This window comes from Miscanthus floridulus, chromosome 16, assembly GCF_019320115.1.
Source record: "Miscanthus floridulus cultivar M001 chromosome 16, ASM1932011v1, whole genome shotgun sequence".
Lineage (NCBI taxonomy): Eukaryota > Viridiplantae > Streptophyta > Magnoliopsida > Poales > Poaceae > Miscanthus > Miscanthus floridulus.
This window is the reverse complement of record NC_089595.1, coordinates 58,861,785-58,887,263: the sequence shown is the minus strand read 5'-3', so window position 1 is coordinate 58,887,263 and position 25,479 is coordinate 58,861,785. Positions and strand designations below refer to the sequence as shown.

General features: G+C 41.5%; 1 protein-coding gene across 1 annotated transcript; it reads right to left on the bottom strand.

Annotated features, from left to right (window-relative positions):
* Window positions 1–32: 32 nt before the first annotated feature.
* LOC136511926 (uncharacterized) lies at window positions 33–5,314 on the bottom strand. The gene is made up of 5 exons (XM_066505948.1): window positions 4,081–5,314; window positions 3,914–3,975; window positions 2,267–3,229; window positions 1,852–2,065; window positions 33–600 (listed from the first exon to the last, which is right to left on the bottom strand). The coding sequence occupies exons 1-4, from the start codon at window positions 5,180–5,182 to the stop codon at window positions 1,862–1,864; spliced, it is 2,331 nt and encodes a 776-aa protein (XP_066362045.1). The 5' UTR covers window positions 5,183–5,314; the 3' UTR covers window positions 33–600; window positions 1,852–1,861.
* Between the last annotated feature and the right edge of the window lie 20,165 nt (window positions 5,315–25,479).

Below are 25,479 nucleotides of genomic sequence, written 5' to 3'. Positions count from 1 at the left end.
CTAATTCATGTTGGCAGCTTCCTCACATTTTGTTCTTGAATAGCCAATTCATGCCACCCAGGTGAACATAACTGGAAATGTGCCGAAGTACAACTCTAAAATACAATAGGCTAGCCATAAAAATCCTTAAATCAATCAATTAATGGTACCTGAATCATAAAGCCTTGTTCCGAAAGAATGACATGTAAAATTAGGAAGTAACAAATATCTCACAGTTATAAAGAGGTATCATATAGGTTTGCTAGCATCAGATACATTTTGCATGTCACCTATGTTGGCAGCAGTACTGAAGCAAAAGCTCCAATCAGAAGATACACAATCAATAGAGCTAGTATACCTATTTCTCAGTTCAATACAAAGCAAAGTACATAGCTGTATTACAAAGATTGCCTCCATGTCAACTTCTTATAGCCAGCACCAATATCATGTCAAATTCTTATTTTGCATGTCATCTGTGCTGGATGGTATGTCAAGATGGTTGTATGCATTACCATGCAAAGCAGATTTTCCACTTTATATAAGCAGCTGTGCTGCCACAATAAGAAAGACTCAGAATCCCAGTTCTTGTAATAAGGATATAAGAATCCAAACTGTTCTCACCTGGATGTGGGAAATAGAGATAAACATGCCGTCATGGAATAACTACTTTTCAATAGGAATAGCACGGTAGTAGTCACAAAAAAAAGGAATAGCATGGTACTGTTTTGTTCATATATCATCAAATGTACGTTAACAATCTTTTTGTCTACTTTGAGTGTGTTCAGAAAATAAGACCTTTCCTGTATTCTAATCATTAAGATGGTGAACGAGAGCCACACATGGCATGTGAGACTTGCATACCTATTTTACATTAACCAGAAAGCTGCCAGGCGTACGTACTGATTTTTAAGCTAACCAAAAAGTTGTCAGCTCTAAAGGAATAAGAAATCTCATTACTCAACAAGAGTCTGTTGAGTCCACATATCATGGACCATTAGTAGGGCTGTTAGGCCCCTTGTGACTTCGTCTCCATTGACCAAACCTGAGACAATTTCTAACACTGATAAGCTGACAGGGCATTGCTGGAATTGTCTTAGCCAGGTGCCAACATTAGCCTTGGTGCCGGTGCGTCCTGGACTCCTGGTCTTCCACGACAGGGTCACAAGGTTCATCAGGTCAGATGTCACGCTCGATCCTAAAGCCGAGGGCTAATGGAGTTGCGCGCACTGATGGGTGATTGGGAGCGTGCAGGCGGCGACAGGTGGACGATGGGAGGGGCAAGCAGAACGTGCGACATGAAGGAACATGGGAGTGGAACAGACAGGCGCAGGTGACGAGTGGGAAATGCAGGAATGCGGTGTGGAGGACGGCACAACGGCACCATGGAAGGCGCTAGGGGAGACAGCACATCCGTGAGGCGGAGGGAGGGGAGGTGGCGTTGCAGAGCCAAGGGGCAAACTGGGAGGCTCTGCGGAGGAATGGGAGGTGGAACGTGGCCCCATCTGTCGGCGCATGAGAGGAAAGGTGACAAACGGATGGAGGTGAATTGCTTACTTGTTTTTTAAATAGGAGAGAAATGCAACTGAACCACAAGGTAGGAGCTACAAAACAAAATCGCTACTGATTACTGAGCAGCATAGCTTCACCATTGATTAGATGACATGAGTTTATAAGTGCATAAGTTTTTCGAAAAAAAATGTATTTATGGTGCAGCCAGGGTGCTAACTGACAATCAAAGGCTCAGAGCACATTAGTAACAAGCTCATCACACATTACTCCAAAAAATGCAATCTTGAAACTAAAATTTTCAAGCTTGAACAAATGCAAACAAAAAGGAGTTGCAAAATAGAGTGCAAATACAGCAAGACTTACAAGGAGTCAATTATGTTCCAAGCTTGTTAACTTCCTTCTTCAACCATAAACCACGAAGTCTTGATTCATAGCTCATAAAAATCTCTCGATTTGTTGCATCCTTAAGAACATGAAATGCAAGATGCTTTATCTCATCTGACACATCGTCCATGTCATGTAACACTTTTAAGCATTTTGATATTGAGTATTCATTTCCTTGTTTTGTAGTTAGAGGCTGCAAAGTGAACAGTTTTAGACCGAGACTAAGGTGCACATTTTTCTTACAAAAGGACTAAATGTCGAATGGTACAAAATACAATTAAATAAAATGTGGTATAACAAAGACGCAGAGGCAGACTACTACTGCTTGTGTTTGAAAAATACACTGCTGCATTGTTTTAAACATAAACAGAAATTGGGTAAAATACTTAAATACCTCAGTCAGAATATCCATCTTCCCCAGATATGATATATTGTAGTTCCGATTAAGTGCATCATCTGCAGGGTCGGCATATGTGCATTGCCTCTTAGAAGGTTTCTCTGCAGCACCGCTGCCACAATGTCGTGCCCCTCCTGCTGAAGGTGGCACTTGACCTTTCAATGCAGGACATGAACCTAGGGTGAGGTGCCTCTTTAGATGGCTAGTGCCTGATGTTCTGGAGCAGGCAAAGGACCTCCTGCAATACTTACAGCATGCTCGTGTGCATCCATCAGAATCGGTTTCAGTAGCGAAATGTTTCCAGATGATGGAGTTCTTTCTCCGATATTTTGCGATGGTTGGAGGTGTCACCTCAGCAGTGTTCTTACCAAGAGTCATCTCAATACCTTGAACCATTTCCCTGTCATGGATGATCATTTGGTTACAATGGGTCATTAAACCACCATGATTATTCTTGCTAACAGGGACCATTTCGCTGCAATGTCTTGATGTGGTTGGTGCTGCCTCACCAGTGTAATTACCATGAGTCATGTCAATACCTTGAACCATCCCACTGCCACAAATAACCATTTGGTTGCAGTGGATCATCTCATCGCTGTGATCCATGTCATTGCCACATCTTGATGTGGTTGGTGGTGTCACCTCAGCAGTGCCATTATCTTGAGTTGTCTCAATACCTTGAAAAATCTCACTGCCCTGGATGACAGTTTCGTGACAGTGGATCTTCTCACCACCATGATCACTGGAGACCATCTCACTGCCAAATCTAGATTTGGTCAGTGTCGCTGACTCATTCGTGTAACTACCATGAATCATCTCAATACCTTGATCCATTTCAGTGCCATGGGGGTCCATTTGATTACAGTGGATCATCTCACCAACATGATCCAGCTTGCTACTGGGAACTATCTCGCTTCTGTGAGCCACCTTGTTGCAATGGATGTCAACCATCATCTCTGTCTAAAAAAACAAGAAACAATTGTAATATTATAAAAGAGCAAAGTTTTGCAAAAAAAAAGAAGAAGTTTGAAGCAACATGTTAATCTTAGTGGCAACAACTATATTAATCTTAGAGCATCTCTAATAGTTCCCAAAAAAACAACTGGTGAATCAATGAGTTTTCAAAGTGGATAAAAAAAAGTTGGGAGTGTATTTGTTGGGTTCCTCCAACCATTTCCAAAATCTCGCTCCTAGGCAGTTTTACATCAGGAATCCTGGACTTCTTCCAAATCATCCCCAACCACTTTTATACTTTCTCTCTCTTGTACATTTGTATTGGGAACCATGCCCTTACTCCTTCCTTATTCTTTCCCACGTCCTTCCATCTCGCACGATTGGGTTAATTTTCCCAAGTGCGGAAAGATTGGGAGTTGAGATAAGGAGTTGTTGGAGAGTGGTCTTTTTTCAATCTTGTTGAAAAAACAAGATTGGGAGTGGGTTTTGGAAACTGGAGATGCTCTTAGTGGCAAAAAAAAAAAAAAAAAAAATTACAACTATAGCAAGAGTCAGGAGTATAAAGTGCAGCTGTTAAATTTGACTGAACAAAGATGCTTAAGGCAATTTTCACATATGGTTGGGACTTGGGACATAAAAAACTTGGATATCTTTTGATAGAAATAGAAATTGGGTACAATTCAAAAATACCTGAATTTCTTCAATTGCCGAAAAGTTTTGCGTTACAAGATCCACAACATAATTAATGGTCTCTGCAGCAAAGTCAACACAATTGTCAGTGTAAGTAGTAACCAAAAAGTGCACTTTGCTCGTACTTTTTTGTTGTTGAACATCTGTCTAAGGTGTGGATCACATACCATGAGTAGTTTCAACCAGCACAGCAGGTGGCCATGGCATTTGCAAAGGATAACCAAGAGCGCTGCACTCAAACTCAGAATCGATACACATTTTCTTCAGATTGATGGCAAACTGGCGGGATTGGTCCCAGCATAGAAGAGCTAGTCCATTGGTTACTGCATGGACTTGACGCAATTGGATATCCCTGCCAAGCACTTGGCTCACTAGACTTTTCCTCTCTGGCTCCCACATCTTGGCAGCACCATTCTCCTTTAGCAACCACACTTGCAAATGGAGATTGTTAATGCTACCGACAAGGCCCACAAGGCAGCACATACCATCCTCAGTGTCTCCTATGGCATACATTGACTCTTGGAAGAACGTAAATGGGAGACCAAGGATGAAGAATTCCATAGTGGCCGTGTCAAGCAAGAGCGATGAAGTGTCATCATATCTCCAAAAGATGAACCGACCGGCGTGCATCGCCTGGTCATGTTGAGGTCTGTTAATGTCCTTCACCCACTGGTGGCAATGCCACTGGCGAGTATCTGAGTGGTACTCGGCAGCTCGCAACAGCTGATCATGGCCACGCTGCTGCACAGAGACCACACGGAACGACGCCACATCGTCGCTATGGCCTTGCAGCAAACATTCAGAAATAATGGTACCTGGGAGGGGGCTATTCTGCGGAAGCCAAACAGGTTCGCGGGCGGACGCTGGGTCGAACACGGCGCGTGATTCGCCTCTAGAGAGTAGGAGGCGGCCATTGTGGCAGTCAAGGAGGCGCCAATCCGGATGGCTCTCGAGACCGGTGAGACCGAAGTCGCCCCCGCGCACGAATTTGGCGAGGGCGCGGTCGGAGCGGACTGAATCCGCGAGCTGGAATGAGGGAAGCCCGGTGTGCGCCCTGGGAACGTAGAGGCCGAGCAGGGGCGACGAGGCGTGGCGGGAGCGGTACCTGCGGAGGAACCCGGGGGAGGATGCGATCTGGAGCCAGCGCCTCGAGGCGAGCGCGGCGCGGACGAGGGCGGCAGGCGACGGGAGAAGGAGCAGGATCTCAGCAACGGCACGGAGATCGCCGGCGAGGGAGGTGGGGCCAGCTTTGATGGGCGGCATCGCCATCAACGTGCACAAGCACCAGTGGTGGCCAAGTGGGGAAATCCGTGGATGGCGGCCGAAGCGTGGGCCGGACCCCGGCGCGGAGGACGGAGGAGCGGCGGCTGCGCGTCCTCCAGTTGCTCTTCCACTGGGCGAAGAAAGAGGAGCCTTTTACCTGTGTTCATAAAAAAGGTGGCTAATTACGCATAAACTATTAAAAAATTTGACGGTAGTGTCACTGCTCTAAACTTCTTTACTTTACAAACCATTCCATTCTTATTTTATTTATTTTTCATTGTTTGATAGCCTTTACAGGTGGAATCGGCCAATAAAATTGTCTATGTTGCTCTTGGACAGTGCAGACCGTGTTGACTACGATTGATAACCACCTTAGTCCCTCACTCTTCCCATCTCGCTTGAGTCCTCTTCCCCCACACCCTAGCGGCGTCGACAATCCAGCCCTACTTGTGGCTGCGGTGCGGAGAGAAGAACCCCTAATCCCCCGTGCTTGCGGCGTGGAATGAGGTAGTGGAGCAAGGAAGTGGATGGATCCTCCGGATTGGCGGCGCATGGCCGCGAACAAGGGGGCGCGCGGGGGCGACCGACCACCTTAGCTTCCTGACGGGTGAGTATCATTTTTAGGGGTTTTTTTCCGCTTCGATTGCTTGGTCCTTGTGATTGTGGTCAGTTAGGTGTAGTAGTCGTGGTTGATATACTGTAATTTTAGATAGATAGATGTATGTGAATTTGTTGTTCTTCATATGTAGGATGGACCCGGCTAGTAGCTACAACCTATAAATCTAGATAATTGCTCGTCATACTTGTGCTCGGTGGTTTAGCTTAAACAAAGTCGTCGATGCTGATCGTACCAACTTTATAGATCTGGTTGCTGAAGTTGAGAATAAGTATCCTTCAAATTATAGGGATGTTATGAGATTGTTTTACTTCTGCATTGAGAGACGGATGAACATCCAAGTTTGCACCAACCAAGATTTATTTGACATGTTTGCAAAATATAATGCTTCCAAGTGCTGCTTCCTGACTTTTGGTTACCACAACCCCAGTACTAAGCCTCCTGAAATTTCTTCTTGGGATTTTAGCTGTTCTTGGCAGTCTGTGGAGAACCCCTTGACCCCTTCACTGCCTTGTCCTAGCATTGCACAACCAAGCCATACCCAAAGTGAAACTGCAGATGATGAATACCTGGCTAACCCAAACCCATCCAATGAGCATTTGGGTGTTGATGAGGAAGGGTTGTATATAGACCTTGGTCCTCAACATCCACCATCTCCAAAACCTCAGAGTCAAGGTTGCAACAAACAAATGGATGGTGATGGATCTAATGCAGATACATACTGTGAAACAGACAGTGATGATGAATCTGTGTCTGATGATGATGATAATTATAAAATGGAGGATGTAGATGACATTGTTAAAGATAATGAGCCTGATCATATGTCTGATGCTGAGTATGACAAGAAGGATCCTCCTATAATAGTAGGCAGTGTGTATAGAAACATGTATGCATTTAAGCTGGTTTTAGCTTCACATGCTGTCAAACATGAGTTTCATTATGACATTGAAAAGAGTGACACAAGAAGGTATAGAGTTTACTGCTGTGGGAGTACTGAGGCAATGAAGTACCTGCAATAGAATCACAAGAAGCTATGGACCAGAAGTCAGTTTGGCACAGATTCCAAGATGGATTATGTAACCAATAATTTGGCTGAGTCCTTCAATAACTGGATAAAGGCAGAGAAGGCCAAGCACATTGATGATTTGATGGATACCATAAGGTAGAAGTTGTTGATTAAATGGAATACAAGAAAAAGGTGGCAAAAAAGTTTGTGGGAAAGATTCTACTTCATGTTATGCAGCAGCTGAGGGAAGGCAGCTTCAACCTAGACATTGAGGTCATCACAATACATGATGGAGTTGCTGAAGTTTGTGCTAAGGGGGACTGGATTCAGATTTGTTGTGGACTTAAGAAACATGACATGTTCCTGCAGGGCTTGGCAAGGGTCAAGAATACCATGCAAGCATGCAATTGCCTACATAACATCTATACCTGGTGAAAAGCTAGAAGACCATGTGGATGAATGCTATTGTGTGGCCAAATTCAAAGCTGCATATGAAGGTGCCATCCCATCTATTCCTAATAAGTCTATGTGGCCTGATGCCACACATAGATTCTTCATGCATCCTCCCCTGCTTAAGTCCACAGCTGGTAGAAGAAAGAGCAGGTACAAAGGGGCAGTTGAAGGAGGTAACAGAAAAAAATCAAAGAGACATGAGTGTCCAATATGCCATGAGTTAGGGCACCACTAGTACACCTACAAGAATGGGAGTCTAGCAGACATAGCTGCAATAGAGGCTGACAGATGAACTTCTCTCAGTTACATTTATTCATATATGATATGAACTGCATTAAATAATCTAACATAACTAAAATTTTACCTGCAGGGGTCTGCCAAAGAAGAGGTAGAAAAAGGTAGCTAAAGCTAACACAGAGACAAGCATTGTTGTGGTCACAAGGATGGTGTTCCCTCCCAATGAGGCAGTGGAGAATGCTGTACACAAGAAAAGAAAGAGAAAATCCTCTTCTTCATCATCTGTCTCCAAATCTAAGGAAGTAGCAACAGTACTTTAGTATCTACTACTACTCCTTTCTCTAGAAGGTATGCCACTTCTCCATTTCTTTCTAATTTTTTGCAATGCCAACAGCTCACACTAAACTTCATGTTTCATGTACCACAAGATCTAGAACTAGATCCAACGAAACAATTCCTATTCAAGTTGTGCACCTTGCCCCTTATTTTGAAGATGCTGTAGTTCAACATGAGCCACAGGAAGCTTCAACTGCTATAATTCATACACCAAGGAGGAAGATTGGATTGAAGAAGAAGCTTACACCAAGGAAAGATGTGTCTGCCACTCTAGCTAGGGAAACAAGCAGCAAGGCTCCAGCTGACCCATCTAGCCAAGCTGAAAATACCAGAAGTAAGAAGCAACTGCTGCTGGAATGAACAAATGTGACTCCACCATGTTGTTTTGATGATGCATTGGTGCTGTACTCCTAGAGAACACCTTGGCTTTTGTGGTATGAAATCATTTGGATGGTATGAAATGATGATGTAATAGAGCTATAATATTTTGCATGTTGGTGAATGAACAATCTGAGAATTTTATATTTCTAGACCATCAGATAGCCTCTTCTTCCTGAGGGCATGCTTGTCTTTTCCCCCATCCGTTAGCCACAGTTAGCGCTGTATTTGGATGGAATGGCTTATAAGGCAAAGAAGTTTAGAGCAGTGGCACCTATATGCGCTCAACTTTTTAGTAGCTTGTGTGTAATTATAAACTTTTTTAATGGCACATAGGTAAAAGGCTCAAGAAAGAAACAAATTGAAGCCAACTGCGGCCACGCTGGCGGGATCGGTGCTGGTAGGGGGGCAGCATCTCAGCGATGAGCAGGGGCAGCGGCAGCCTTTAGCTGGTTCAGGGTGGGGAGCAAGGAGGTGGGAAGGTCGCCTTCGGTTCATAGTTCTCGAGGATTTCATGGGAAATTTACATATTTACCATTATTATGTCACTCGTTCGTTTCTCATCTGTAGTATGGAAATTACAAATTTATCAGATGAGAGAAGTTTTAACATCCATTTTACTACTTTTGCGCATGTGACACGCTATGTCTACCTGACATGTTGGCGCCCAGTCAGCATAGGCACACGAAATGTCCTTGCTGCCCCTGACCTGCTCCTCTCAATCCGTCTCTGATGGCCGGGTCCTTTAGCTCCCTTTCACACTAGGTGGGCCCCACTCGTCAGCTTTGTCTTCCACCTCTAGCACCTGGATGGGGGCACACGAAGAAGTTGTCAAGTTGTCAACACACTAAATGATGATGTCTCGGGACTGGACGCTTCGGGGCGCACACATGAGTGCACCCAGCATGGTGTTAGTGGCGAAGACTGTGGCCGTGTCATTCTCGGCAAGGCGGTGGATAATGGGGTCATTGGTGGTGGTGACCTTGAAGAAGTTGAAAGGTCCTAATATGGCTATAGGGGGTAAATAGCCTATTTAAAAATCTACAAGGCACTACATCAATTGATTAGTACAACAAAGGCGTAAAGCAATTTTGCTCTAGCTCTACAAGGATTGCAAGCCACCTATCCCAATAATTATAGTTGCTATGATCACTAGGTACACATAAGAGCTAAGTCACTACTCACTAAGCTAGTGTGCTCTTAAAGACTACCTAAAGAGCCACACTAACCGAACTAACAAGCTCTCAAAGATTAACTACACTAAAGAGCTTGTCAACTAGTTTGCAAGAAATGTAAAGGAGTGAGTAGCGTGATTATACCGCTGAGTAGAGGGGTGAACCAATCACAATATGAAGTTAATCCAATCACCGGGAGAAATCCAATCATACAAGAGACACAAGATTTTTCTCCCGAGGTTCACGTGTTTGCTGGCACGCTACTCTCTGTTTGTCGACCAATACTTGGTGGTTCGGTGGCTAAGAGGTGTTGCATGAACCTCGTCTAACAAATGGACACTGCAAGAACCTACCCACAAGTGAGGTAACTCAATGATACGAGCAATCCACTAGACTTACCATTCGGCTCTCCGCCGAGGAAGGTACAAGACCACTCACAATCACCGAAGCCGGCCACGCACAATAACCAACACATGCCGAAGCTCCTCCGCTGCTCCAAACCATCTAGGTGGAGGCAACCACCAAGAGAAACAAGAAATTCGTAGCCACAACGATCCCCAAGTGCCACTATATGCAATCACTCAAGCAAATGCACTTGTAATCACTCCCAATCTCACTATGATGATGAATCAATGATGAAGATGAGTGGGAGGTCTTTGCTTAGGCTCATAAGGATGTCAAGTATGTCAAAATACCATGAGTGAGCCCCAAGCCGGTACCTTCCTATTTATAGAGCCCCAAAGCTCAGAGAGCCATTGGGAGCTCTCGGGTTAATCGGACGCACCCAGCGTCCGATCGGCCAACATCCGATCGCCATTGGGCCATCCACAAGTTAGTGCTTTGAATCCCACCCACTGATCTCCAACGGTCAAGTTCTCACGCATCAGCACTTAAATTAAGACCAGACTCAATGTTCAAGTGATCTGACTCTCATACACTGTGCGTCAGATCGTTTCCAGAGAGGTTCTAGAGCCGATAAATGTTGACCGGATGCGTCTAGTCAGAGGTGACCTGACGTGCCTGGGCGTCCGGTCATCACTCTACTCCTCTACATGCGCCCACAATATTGACGCCAGCGTACGTTAGTGCGGACCTGACATAGCCCCTGCATGTCTGATCGCGCACTCTCTCCTGCGTCCGATCGCTGCCTTACTCTACGCTGCCTCTAGAACAACTGACCAAATGCATGCCCTACGTCCGAGGCCAGCATTCGGTCGCTTCTCCTTGTCCTCGGCCAATGCAGCGCCACCACGCTATAAATGACCGGACGCGCAGGTCCACCCCGACAGTTGCGTCCAGTCAAGGACTTTCTCCTCCTTTACTTTTTCTAAGTCCTCAACCTCTTCACCCTTGCTTCCAAGTTGCTAACCACAATGTGTACAACTCATGTGCTCATGTGTTAGCATTTTTCAAAGCATTTTACAAGGGTCAAAGATAGCACATTAGGTTCCTAAATGCATATGTAAGAGTCATGTCACCTAGTGGCACTCGATAACCGCTTAGCCAAAGATTTCCCCTCTTTATAGTATGGCTATTGATCCTAAATCACTTACACCTTCTATGGTGTCTTGAGTGCAAACCAAAATAGCTCATATCATTATACCTTTGCCTTGAGCCCATTTTTATTCTTCTCTTTCTTCTTTTCCAAATGTTAAGCACTTGATCATCTCTTTTGTGGTCATCACCTTCACCATGACCATCATCTAGCTTCACCACTTGGATTGGACTACCTCATCTAAATCACACACTTAGATCAAACATTAGTCCTAGGTTTCATCAATTATCCAAAACTAAACTAGGGTTTTTAATCTCTCCCTTTTTGGTAATTGATGATAACCTATTTACAAAGATATTCAATGAAATCTTTTGGGATTCATGTTGCTTGCCCAAGCATATTACCATGTGTAAAGGATATGGACAAGTTTTATAAACCCAAATTGGTAGTATTAGCTTCCCCTACATATGTGCTAAGAGTTTGGATTTGAAGGCTTGCACATATGCATGGATAAGAAGTTTGGGAGAGTAATAGCTACCAAATGATGCTAAGGTGTAAAGAATGGACCTTTGAAGCATGATACCAATTGGAGTTGCCATTTGAACACCATCCTTAGCACCATGGTTTACTAGATACCACTTGAAAAACACAAATAACTAGATATCTTGTGAGATCAACATTAGAAGCAAGGCTCTAGTACCACTTGTAAAAGTTCAATGAATATCTAGCTATCCTATGCATGTTATTTTTTATTTCATCAATCATTTTCTACAATCTAGCATACACCACACAAGCATGGATATTGAATTTAAAAACTTGTGCCATGCAGGCAAATATATGTAATGCACATACAAATGCAACATACAAGTTTATGAGCTTGCTCCCCCTACTTGTGTGCTTCAAATTTTAATTGACCCCCTTACTTTTTATATTTCTCCCCCTATGTCAAAGTTTTCCCCTTTGTCATCTTTTCCCTATCTTTGTGCACTAATTTCTTCCCCTTTGTCATCAATAACCACAAAAGTTCAACTTTAGATAGGTTAAGATTATCAAAGTCAATCAATGGGGTGAGGATCATTTTTCCAATTTTGTCCAAACTAGAACACTTGCCAAAGATATTTAACTTGGTTTGATCCAAGGACAAGCTTCTTCACACATCATTGTAAGGGTTATCTTGACCATGTTGAGTTAAACACTTATAGTTCATTTTCTAGATCAAACACTAGGATTGCAAAGCCCACAAACATGTCATATGCTACCACTAGATCAAATCAAGCATAGAAGCAATAGTGGTACCATACAAACATCAAATTCATTTGATTTTCATGAATGAGCCTATTGAAAGTGAGGAATGACTAGATGCACTACACAAGTCCTTAGCAAAGAATATATGCATGCCAATCAACTTTTACCTTGGTTACTCGAAGGATAGGCATGTCATATGAGTGGGGGTGCATCAACACATATTTGAGAAATCCAATATATTCAACTCATTCCTTAGCTTGCAAAACCTCTTTTCATCTAGTGGCTTGGTGAATATATCAGCAAGTTGATCTTCGGTGCCCACACTCTCAATGCAAATGCCCCCTTTTTGTTGATGATCTCTTATGAAATGGTGGTGGACATCAATGTGCTTTGTTCTTTCATGTTGAACTAGATTATTGGTTAGCTTGATTGCACTCTCATTGTCACATAGCAATGGCACTTTCTTGAACTTGATTCCAAAGTCATTCAAGGTGGCCTTGATTCAAAGTATTTGTGCACAACAACTACCGGTGGATATGTATTTGGCTTTGGCGGTTGATAATGCAACACTATTTTGCTTCTTTGATGACCATGAAACAAGTGATCTTTCCAACAATTGACAAGTGCCCGATGTGCTCTTCCTTTCAACCTTGCATCCCGCATAGTCCGAGTCCAAATATCCAACAAGCTAAAACTTAGCTCTTTTAGGATACCACAAGCCAACATTTTGTGTATGCTTCAAGTACCTCAATATTCTCTTGGTTGCCTTCAAGTGACTTTCTCTTGGTGAGGCTTAAAATCTTGCACACATGCACACACTAAACATGACATCTGGCCTTGACGCGGTCACATAGAGTAGGCTTCCAATCATAGAGCAATACAACTTTTGATCCACCATGTTGCCAATAGCATCACTATCCAAGTTTTTATTTGTCCCCTTTGGTGTACTAATAGCTTTAGCATCATCCATTCCAAACTTCTTGAGCATGTCTTTGATGTACTTACCTTGACTCATAAATATCCCATCCTTCATTTGTTTGATTTGAAGACCAAGGAAGTAGGTAAGCTCTCCATCATGGACATCTCAAACTCACTTGCCATCATCTTTCCAAACTCCTCACAAAAATCTTAATTGGTAGATCCAAATATTGTAACACCCTGCCTAGGTGTTAAGCTTGCATTTTGCACTTGCATTGCATGAGCATAAGCATCATTCATTTATTCATGAGCATGAGCATATGAAATTGTATTTTATTACTCTATGTTTATCCCATGAAATGCTTAATTTATCCATGTTCTGCTTTATGATCATGCTTGGTAACGCAAGTGAATGTTGTTTGATCACCTAAACAACTTAGAACAGCCCGAGATAAAAAAATCAAGTAGAGTTTATATTCGTGTTCTAGCTGAAATATGCTTGTATGTGTTGGTCTGCTAGAAAATGCCTTTTCATGATGCTAGTTTGATCTAAGTTGATATATAGCTTAGAGTGCTTGCATAGAGTTGAACCTTAAATAAAAGTTATAGTTCTGGTTGAGTAGAGCAAACTTTGTTTAATGATATTGACCTAGATTTGTGTCTAACCTAGCCGAAAAGAGCTCCCAAAACTGAACCTACTGCTGTTTTCAGGTTCCTAGAAATCGGCTAGGTTTGGGACTGAATTTCGTCAGTTTTCAGTTTTCATGTAGCCCTCTTTGGGAATTAATATCTCGCAAACCAGTTCGAATTTGACCAAGATTCTTTAAGCAATGTTGTAGTACTCATGTAGCTCTATCACATGGTGCAATTGGTTGAACAAATCACTAACCGGTTTAAGAGATGTGAAGGGGAGAATATGGAGTTTCAATTGTATTTTTGAGGTGGTATTGTCAGCTCCTTAGCTGATTTTGAACTAGAGCTCGTCATGGCCGACCGATCATAGACGTCATATGCCACGTCGCCCTCCCATGTGCACTTTGCTCGACACCTCGCTGCCCTCAATCGTGCATGCTTGCTACCTCGCTCATGCTTGCTATTTGGAGAAGCCGAGCGTTGCTCCCTCGATCTCTTTCTCTTGCTCTCCCTCTCGCTCTCTGTCTCTCACGCTCTCGCTCGCCATGGCTAGGATAGAGTAGAGCACACTACTGCGCTGCTCACTCCAGCCACCACTGCCTGCCATGCCACACCTTCCAGCCACTTCCTCGCCACCGTAGTCGCCGGAGCCGGCCTGCCGCTAGCCGCCGCATCCACCGTAGGCAGCTGGCGCTCATGGCTGAGCCACCATGGGCTACCGCTGCCTCGCTAAGCCCCCTCCTCGGGTGCGTGCAGACCTAGGTGAGTCCCCAGCGCCGCCACTTGCCATCGGCGAGCACCCCATCGCCGGTGTTGGCCTCCCCTCTGCTGTGCCCGTCCGTGCTCTACTTGAAGGAAGAAGAGAAGGGTGGAAAAGGAAATAGAAACTTTTTGTTGGGTCCAGATGCGAAACCCTAGACTCATGTGAATAGTAGCTTTGATCTGTGGTTCATTTTGTGAAATTTACAGGGTTCCTGATGCAAATGTGTTTTTTCCTTTATCTGTTAATCCTTTTTCTTTTTGCATAATGTGGCTGAAACTTTAAAAATACATAGTAAATTGTAGAAAAATAATAAAATAGCAAATGAAGATGTTTTGGAACCCTTGTGAATATATCTATGTAGTAGAAACATAATAGGGCATGTTTTAGCAGAAAGTTTTGTTGTAGATTTATATCTATGCTGGTTTAGGGTTTTCTGTGTTTAATTTATATCTGTAGATTCTGTGATCCAATTGATGTGAAATTTTTATGGTATGCTACTCATGTGATGATTGATCTATGATAAAAATTTTAGCTTCATTGGTGCTTGTTTGCCTGAGTTATTGATTTAATCTTGCTAGTGCTCGGTAAATAGTTTATAAATGATATAAGTGTGTAAAAATATAAAATGTAGTTCCACTAGCTTTTTATGATGTTGTTGTAACCTAAAGAACCTTAATATGGCCATGTGTTTACTGAAAATGTTGATTTATAGATTTATTTTGCTCTCACGTGCTTTATCGCAATTAAACTTTGTTTTTATTGTGGTAATTAATATACTAAACCTGAGCATATAATATTTCTACAGTAATCATGTTTTTTCATCATTTATCATCCATAAAAATCTCATCTCTAAACTTGATGTTTGCCACACCACTTCAAAATTAATGTATAGGTTTATATATAAAGGATTAGTGAAATCTTAATAATAGTAACCAAGCATATGTATGTTCTTGTGATGCTTCTACTAGATGTTGTTGAGTGGTATGTTACTGAGTTGTGTTGGTTTTGGTTTGAGCTTTTAGATACATACACGTATGCCCTCTGGTTAATATGATAACTAATAAATATGTGGCTTACGCAAGTTTCTAGTCTTTGCTTTAACCCTTGTTTGGATGTGTGCTATATGTATGTTATTGAATACTTGTATGTTATTAAGATTTATATCAGCCCCTAAATCACCTTGGGGGCAGGTCACTCTCCTTTATATGATATCATGTTTGCTAATTAGTAAACAAGTGCCAATAGAATAAAAATAAGCGATAAGCATCACTATGTAAGCTCCATGTTTTGAAGATATGTTAATATGCTTTTCATGTTAGCCATGACAAATGCTAATTTAATATATTAGTAGTAGTTTGAGATCCATGTAATTAGATATACATATGTGATCTTGTTGTTGAACCAAGTGAAGGACTTGGTTACACGTATGCTGAAAATGGCTGCTTGTACAGTTTCTGTTGTGGTGATATTTACGTAGTGATAATGATGTTTTCTGTGAATGAGGCTATTACAAAGTTGTATATAACTCCCTCATTTTAGTTGTCCTAAAATTTTATGATTTTAGGACAACAGGTCGGAGAGTTATGGATTTTACAATCTCCCTGTCAGGTTTTGCTTGCTCTCTATGTAGTGCTGCCTTGTTGTACCTTTTTGACTAAGATAACTTTTGAATCATGCATGGGTGATAATTAAAGAGTTGTAGTGATTTTCATAAGCTTTCCAAAATAATAAAGGGCATACCTTTTGGTGGTCTATAACTCTAGATATAGATGCTTAAAGCTTAATGCTAGAATCTGTCCAAGTCTGGATAGATTTGCTTCTTCATATTGTTTGGTCTTGTTAACTATTGATTCGTCTTGAGATGATAGTAATAAAGTTATAGATAACTTATTAATATTTCTAGAAAGTTAATAATCAAGTTTATTAGATGTGTAGAACTTCTGATATATATTTTTAAAGTTCATGTTAGTTTTCTGTCCTTGCTGTGCAGTTCTTATTCCTTGTGGTTTTTGTCCTAGTTAACTAATGAATCACTTTGGATGTAAATAACAAAGTTGTAGACAATTCCCTAATCTTTCCATAAAGTCTAGGATCACCTTAGTTGGATGCCTATAACTCTAGTTATGGTTAAAACAAGTGCCTTCTGTGCTGCTATCTAGATTATGTGCATGTGCTTATGTTGATTGCTTTAACTTGTTCTTGTGTTGGTTAAACATGTTTAGTTAGTTCTTGATTGGTGAATGCTTGCAATATCTGAACTTAAGTTAACTTGTGTGGCAAGCTTGATGTGCTTGCTATCTCTCGATAATAGATTGTGTGATGTTTAGTTAAATAACTCTAGGTGCTTATGTCTTCTCGTGGAACTATGCTTGACCTAAATGCTTTTATGTGATGCATCTCATATTGCCATTCTTTGCATTTATACATCTGCATTGTGCATCTCATCTTGGTATGCTAGATGAACCACATGAAGGACATGATGTTGGAGCCGAACCTAAGATTGTATTTGGTGGATCTATTTCGAAGATGGAAGGACCCCTAGAGTGCATGCCTGGAATGGAGATGTTCCCCAAGACGGTGCAACCTAACTGAACTGATCTAGTGTTGGACTCTAGGCAAGCCCTGGAGCATTATAAGCCTCCTACCCTCTCTTTTTATAAATGCACTCGAGTCTATCTTTTATGTACTATGCATTAAGTTATATGAGTTGGATGAAACCGTTGTTGCATGACTTACCGTGTCCACCATATATACATACCTTGACCCTTACTAGTATGTGTAGGTCGATTTATGCTTAGCCAGGCTTAGACCGGTAGAAGTCGGGTGATTTCATGTCACCTACGAGATATAGGTGGATACTCGGTCACGGTTGGCTATATTTGCTATCATGGAAAATAACCATGTGATGATTATATAAATGGAGATCGGGCGAGATCTTATATGCAAATGGTGATGGTTGGCTATGTTGATCCCGCCTATGTCATTTAAGGGCCGTACCGTTGTTGGACCTTCTATCGAGATTGAACATACCTTTCACATAATGGCCGAATAACTTGTTCCGACTGTGAAGCCAAGTACCTCGAATTCGGGCCGGGTTTTGAACTGAGAATGGGCATCATTGGAGGAGAGTAAGGATGTGCGGTTAGGCAGGCATTGACCATGGGTAGGTAGGGCCTGAGTGACCTAGCTTTCGGCTGTCCCCTGGGTGGTGCGGCCAGTTCAGTCCCATGAGATCCCAAATTTGAGCAAAAGGTTATCCAACGTGACCCCGACGGGGAAGTATGGGTGTGTGATTTGGGTTTGGCCCAGCTGGTTACAACCGATTCGAATCACTGTCTCTCTCGGATAGTGAGAAACTCAACTAGCTTTAGCATCGCAGTAAGATGATGAAAGATAATGGTTATGCTGATTATATGATAAACTAGATATGGTTACTATTGTGGTGCTTATTAATCAAGTGATTGCTATAGAACAGGTGTAAACTTAGCCTTAAATAGCTTCACTAAACTTGATGCTAAAATATGGAATAAATACTAAAAGTAAGGACTCATGATAGTAATGCTCTTTTTGCAAAACTATGCTATCAAACCAGCTCTATGAAATAAGCCTTGCATATCCTTGAGAGTCTTTTTATTTCTCTCCTGTCGGGTAAGTCTAGCTGAGTACATTCGAGTACTTGGGGTTTATTCCACCATGTTGCAGGTGAAATTTTTGGCCTACGAAAGATGGTGGCTAACCACCAGTGGGCTTGGCGACTCTGTATTTATTTCTCATCTACATGCTTTTGTTGGAGGATGTAATTTAAGCTAGCAGTGTATTTTAAGTTATGTTATTATAATTATTTCAAAGCTATGTTGTTTCTTCTAATCAGATTTGAACTCAGTATGTATTATTTTTTTGTGAATTCAATTATAATGCAAACTTTGTGTATGTGATGTGTATTTGCTTAATCTATTATGGTCTTGGTTGTGATGTTGATTTACTGAGGTCTATTATGACACTCGGCGGACTACCAGGTTTATATAAGTGAAAGTGTGTGCGTGCCAACGTTTTAGCGGGGGTAGCCGTACTTGATATTGTATAAATTGGACGGTTCTATCATAAATATGATATCATCAACCTAGATTTGCAACACAAAGAAGTCCTTGCCAATCTTCTTGGTAAAGAGAGTGGTGTCAACCTTGCCCATAATGAATCCCTTAGAGAGTAGGAAATTACTCAATTTCTCATACCATGCTCTTGGTGCTTGCTTCAAACCATATAAAGCTTTTCTCAACTTGTAAACATGGTTGGGTTTCTTCTCATCTTCAAAGCCGGGTGGTTGCTCAACATACACAAGCTCATTGATGTACCCATTTAGAAATGCACTCTTCACATCCATTTGGTACAACTTGATGTTGTGGGCACAAGCATAGGCTAACAAGATCCTAATTGCTTTCAATCTTGCAACCAGGGCATAAGTTTCTCCAAAGTCAAGACCTTCAACTTGAGTGTAACCTTGGGTCACTAATCTTGCTTTGTTCCTTACTACTATCCCATCTTGATCTTGCTTGTTTTCAAAGACCCATTTGGTTTCAATCACATTATGATCCTTAGACCTCTCAACTAACTCCCATACTTGATTTCTTGTGAAGTTGTTTAGCTCTTCATGCATAGCATTCACCCAATCAACATCCAACAAAGTTTTTCATCATGGGGTGACAATGGAGTCAGTTGCTATAGTAGCAAGCCATGTTGATTGCTTCGGCCCAAAATGAATGACTCACATTGTACTAACTTAATATTGATCTTGCCATGTCAATCAAAGTTCTATTCTTCCTCTCAACTAGGCCATTTGATTGTGGAGTGTACTTAGCCGAGAATTGATGTCTAATCTCAAACTCATCACACAAATCATCAACTTTTGTGTTCTTGAATTCACTTCCATTGTCACTTCTCACTTTCTTGATGGTTGTTTCAAAATGATTGTGAATTCTCTTGATGAATGTCTTGAAGGTTGCAAACACATCACTCTTGTCAATAAGAAAGAACACCCATGTATATCTAGTGAAATCATCCACAATCATAAATCTATATTTGTTTCCACCAATGCTAGTATATGTGGTTGGTCCAAACAAGTCCATGCACAACAACTCAAATGCCTTAGATGTACTCATCATGCTCTTCTTAGGGTGTGTGTTGCCAACTTGCTTTCTAGCTTGACATGCGCTACATAGCTTATCCTTCTCAAATGTGACATCTTTCAAGCCTCTAACTAGATCATGCTTAATCAACTTGTTCAATTATTTCATTCCAACATGACCAAGCCTTCTATGCCATAACCAACCCATACTAGACTTAGTGAACAAACATGTTGATAATTGAGCTTCTCTAGAATTGAAATCAATCAAGTATAGATTCTCATATCTAAATCCTTTGAATATTAAGTTAGAGCCATCTACACTTATGATGTCTACATCATCCACACCAAATATGCACTTGAAACCAAGATCACATAATTGAGCTACTGACAATAGGTTGAAGTTCAAGCTCTCTACTAGTAGCACATTAGAAATTCTCAAGTCATTGGATATTGCAATCTTACCAAGACCTTTGACTTTGCCTTTACCATTGTCACCAAATGTGATACTATCAACCCCATTGCTCTCATTTGTGTTGATTGAATTGAACATTCTTGAATCACCGGTCATGTGTTGTGTGCACCCACTATCAAGCACCTAATGTATTCCTCTAACTTTATTATTGACCTACAATAGAAGATCAATTCCTTTTAGGTACCCAAACTTGCTTGGATCCTTGAAGGCTAGTTACTAAGGCCTTTAGTACCCAAATAACTTTCTTCTTTGAGCCCACAATTGTTGCACCAATAAACTTAGCCTTCACACCATTGGCACCCTTAACAAGCATGTAACAATAATCAAATCTAATTGAGGATACTTTAGCATGTGATTTCTTGTTCTTGCAATCATGCTCTTTGTGACCAACTTGCTTGCAACTAGTGTAATACCAACCATTGTTCTTCAAAAACTAGTCTTGTGAGGAGCAAAGGCCGCCTTGCCTTTCTTAGGGGTATAGCCCAATCCCTCTTTGTAGAGAGAACTTCTTTGGCTACTCAAGCACATAAGCAAGCGGTCCTCACCACCATAGGCTTTGCCTAAAGCACGAGTAAGCTCATTGATCTTCTTCTTGAGGGTCTCATTTTCCACCATTAGTGAGGCATCACAAGTGAAACCATCACTCAAAGGTGAAGTAGAAGTGGAAGTGCTATAAGAAGGGTTAGTAGGAGCAACAATAATGGGCTTATAAAATGATTCATCAAGAATATCACATGTTAGTCCCACATCACATGACACAATTACTTGCTCCTTCTTGGCTTCCTCCTTCTTGACTTGCTCGAGGAGAGAGGAGTGAGCTTTTTCAAGCTTAGAGTGAGCTTTGCCAAGCTTCTTATGGGCTTCCATTAGCCTTTTATGAGTGGTATTGAGCTCATCAAAGGATTGCTCAAGAGATTTTACTTTCTCTTGCAATTCTTTGCACTCTTTTTTTTCATCTCAAAGCAAGTATGTACTTGCTCACACATGTCCAAGAGCTCCTCCTTTGAGTACTCCTCATCATCATCATCACTCCTACAATCATCACTTTCACAATCATCATCACTCACATCATATTTTTCCTTGTTGGGCTTTGCCATGAGGCAAGTAGATGGAGTGTCAAAGATGGAAGGCTTGTTGTTGATGGCGATGCTTGGTAGTGCCTTCTTGAGAGACTTCTTATCATCATCACTAGAGTCATCACTATTTGAAGAGCCATCACTATCCCATGTTACCGCATAGCCTCCACCCTTCTTCTTTTGGAAGGTTATCTTCTTCTTCTTTTCTTTCTTTTCCTTCATTTCCTTCTCCTTCTTCTTCTCATCCTCATCATTGTCACTATTGTAGGGACAATCTGCTACATACAACATGATCCTTGCTCTTGCACTTGTAGCATCTTCTCACATAATCCTTGCTCTTAAAGTTGTTTCTTCTCTTTCTTGCACCATAGCCCTTCTTCTTCATGAATTTGCCCATCTTGCGCATAAAGAGAGCCATGGCCTCATCATAAATGTCACTAGCATATTCATAATCACTTGATTCTTGTTTCTTGGATGATGAGCTAGCCTTGAATGCTACACTCTTCTTCTTGTTGTCTTCATCTTCCTTCTTCTCATCCTTGTCAACCCTCTTCCTTTCCACACGGTATGTCTCTTGTGTCATGACATCACCTAGTACTTGATTAGGGGTTAGTTGCTTCAATCCTCCTCTAATGATGATCAATCTCATTGTCTCAAATCTTGGAGGTAAGCACATCAAGAACTGATAAGAGACATCATCATCATTGATCTTCTCTCCCAATGCCTTCAAGTCATTCACAATCACTTGGAGCCTATGGAACATCTCTGGAATGCTCTCATCATCCTTCATCTTGAAGCTTGTCAACTTGTCCTCGAGGATGTATAGTTTGGCACTCTTCACCGCTAGTGTTCTCTCATATGTTTCTTCCAATCTCTTCCACACCTCACTAGCTCTCTCACAATTCTTGATTTGCTTAAACACCTTGGAATAAATGGCATTATAGATGGTGTTGAGAGCCATTGTATTAGATTGCTTGTTGGCCTTGTCATTGTTGTTGAGATTGTCCGGATCAAGAATCACAAAATCACTCTCGGTCACTGATTGAACCAAGATACATCTTTATCTTTCTCTTCCAATAGTCATAGCATGTACCATCAAAGAATGGTGGTTTGCCCCCCACATGGTTGAACACAATTTGAGCCATCTTTTGACACTGAGGTTGTTAAGCCTTCAATCAAACGGTGACCACGACTCTGATACCACTTGAAAAGGTCCTAATATGGCTAGAGGAGGGGTGAATAGCCTATTTAAAAAATCTACAAGGCACTAGAGTAATTGATTAGTACAACAAACGCCGTAATATAATTTTGCTCTAGCTCTACAAGGGTTGTAAGCCACATATCTCAACAATTCTAGTTGCTATGATCACTAGGTACACATAAGAGCTAAGTCACTACTCACTAAGCTAGTGTGCTCTTAAAGACTAACTAAAGAGCCACACTAACCAAACTAACAAGCTCTCAAAGACTAACTACACAAAAGAGCTAGGCAACTAGTTTGCAAGAAATGTAAAGGAGTGAGTAGGGTGATTATACCACCGAGTAGAGGGGTAAACCAATCATAATACGAAGTTGTTGACACCAAAAATCTGGTTCATGATAAGGAGGCCATAAGGTCAAAAACTTATCAAAGGAAAGCTGAGATATTCAGCAAGGTCGACTGACTAGATTGCCATCAAAACCAACTAAGATAAGGTGGCATCATCGTCACACAAGAATGGGCCTTATTGGTAGGGACGACAAGACATAAAGCAAGAAGACACGTTAGAATTCATAGAAGGGAAAGATTGAGGTCCAAGTTATCGTAATTTAGGAAGCTTTGTTTTCTTTTCCAAGTTTGTGGTTGGTCTTGTTCGATCAGGACTCATGGTTAAGCCTCGGGTATAAATATTGAACTTCGGCTATTGTAACAGACATCTCAACGATCAATAAAAAACTAGTACCTTTACTTTTCGGCTTATGCCACCCCTTAGGAGTAGGGGTAGAGTAGATCTCGGTGAGTTCTTCAGTAAGCTAGGCTACCATCGGTTAAGTCTGACCTCTAGTTTGTCTATGAGTATCCGAAAAAACTTATATTTTGTTTGTAAGGCTGCCCTTGGTTAAGTTTGATCTCTTGCAAGCATAGTATAAGTTAGTTATCATTAGTTAATTGTAAAGTTGCATCGGTCTAGCTCATATCTCTTACAATTACTGATACAAGTTACCCTTGATTCATATCAAAATTTGTACGGTTGCATCGGTCCGGCTTGTATCTCATACAAATTTTGATACAGATTAGTTATCGGCTAAATCTATTAAGATTAGTAGGGTTTTCTTGTTGTTTTTAATAGATTTGCTAGTTATCGATCTTGTTATAATAAGTTTCTTACTATTTGTAACAAAATAATCCTTTGCCCGATTAAGATTGAAACAGATAGGCTTTATATCTCTTCTAATCATCGTCTTGTTGCTCTACCCCGTTTACATCTTATTTTGATGATGGTTTCGGTTAGCTTAGCTGCTTTGATCCAATCTTGATCGAAGATAGCATGTGGTCAAGACATGATTAGCCGTAGGTAAGGCTTGCTAGTTGATGAAATCTGGTCTAGAATCGCTATTATGGCTGCCATTGATCCGGTCGACCCCCACTGTTAGCACTATAGATCATAAATCACTAGGTAGCAAATCTTGCTTATGGTCAAACATAGCCTCTAGCTGCATGCTATGTCTGCATCAGCTATTTAGTTGATCGCCCATGCTTCCACGATCGTAGCATGTTTTCACGATTCTGTTAAAGCGCGTATAGATTCGTATGCTTTGAAGGTTTAGCCTGTTATCTTTATCATGGTTGCATTGGTTCAGCTCATATTCCCATTGTTAGAGATGATAGATTGGATCTGATAAGTGTATGGACTTATCCACGTTTAATAGTTGAGTGTTTACATGTTATGAGTTTTGTTTCACTGGAATCGACTATTTTAGCCAATAACCTATCTTTTGAGAATGTATTGGCTATTTACATACTTTTACTTGTTTTTGTCCTGGTCAAAAGCTAGTATGTTTCTCATTTAATGCTTTCATGCCTACTTCTTACACCATTTGCATGTTTTCATGATCATCGACTGTTTAGATCCATAGAATTGAGTGACTGATGATTGTCGATATGCTCATTTTTACTTACTATGCATCATCAACATGCTGGATATCGACTCTCTAGTCGATAGCCTTATCTCATCGGCTACTTAGCCGCACATTCAGAACTATATAGACAAACACCAACATGTTTCACCTTAAATTACTGATGAATCTTGTCTCCTTGTGCATTATAGGGTCAAATTGACTGGCACGCCCTAGGTCACGACTATTCGGTCTGGTGTCCTCCTAAGTCTAGGGAGAGCTCGAGATCTGCTTCACGTGGTTTCTCTCGGCTTGCTAGCATGTCAGCGGCAGGGATTGACACGCCACTTTTTTGCCGTGGACACAGATTGGCATGCTTGGTGGGACCACAATCGTCAACATGGACAACGAAGGGATCCTCAAGGTCAACCTTGAAGACTTGCCTGATGACCAAAATGCATCCATTGAGCAGGCGATGGAGGAGTTCTATGAGAAGTGTCTGCTATCTTACAGTAGGACACGTGATTCAGTCATCTAGAAGACTCCCCTATCAAGCATCCTCCTACATGGACAAAGCAAAGATGTTGAAGGAAAAACTACCGCCCATTTGGTCCACAAGACTATTCATGAAGCCTTTATAAATCGCATAAGGTGTTAGCCAACACAATTGGTAATGTTTTGAAGGAAGTTTTCTTTGGAGCGCTAGTTGATCAGGTGGGACCAGCATATTTCAATAGCTATAATCCTTCAACTGTTGGAAGCAGTGTGCCTAGTTCTAGTCAGCAGCCCAATGGTGGACAGTATCAGCAGCCACCAATGCAGCAGCTTCTAGGAGGGCAAGCTCAAGATCAAACCCTACAAGCAGTAGGGGGACAAGGTCAAGCCCTCCCAATAGCAAGGGGCAAGGTCAGATGATAGGGGGCAACCGCCAGTGCAGCAGTCACCAAGTGTCCCTATCACATAGACAATTCAATAGCTTATTGGACAAAACCAAGCTTGTTCAGTCCAGCAGCCAACCTCTCTAGCTACTCGATAGGTTGTGCAATGGTTGGCTTAGGGAAGATTCAGTACTTCCTATTAAGCACCTAAGTCGGCCCATAAAATTGCTCTATCAGTGCATAGGATCATCAAGAATGTTGATCCCAACTACTTTAATAGTCGATTGCAAGGATATGCTACTCACAATGCTCAAATTGTCTATCTAGAAGAATATCACTTGGTTTCTGATGCCAGCACATATGAGCTTATGTCACATCCTAGGTATCAGAATCCTTACAGTTAT

Coding starts and splice junctions, on each gene's coding strand:
- LOC136511926 (XM_066505948.1), bottom strand. CDS start 5,182: ATGGCGATGCCGCCCATCAAAGCTGGCCCCACCTCCCTCGCCGGCGAT. Junction 3,976..4,080: donor GCTGGTTGAAACTACTCATG/GTATGTGATCCA, acceptor ACTTTGCTGCAG/AGACCATTAATTATGTTGTG. Junction 3,230..3,913: donor CGGCAATTGAAGAAATTCAG/GTATTTTTGAAT, acceptor TTGTTTTTTTAG/ACAGAGATGATGGTTGACAT.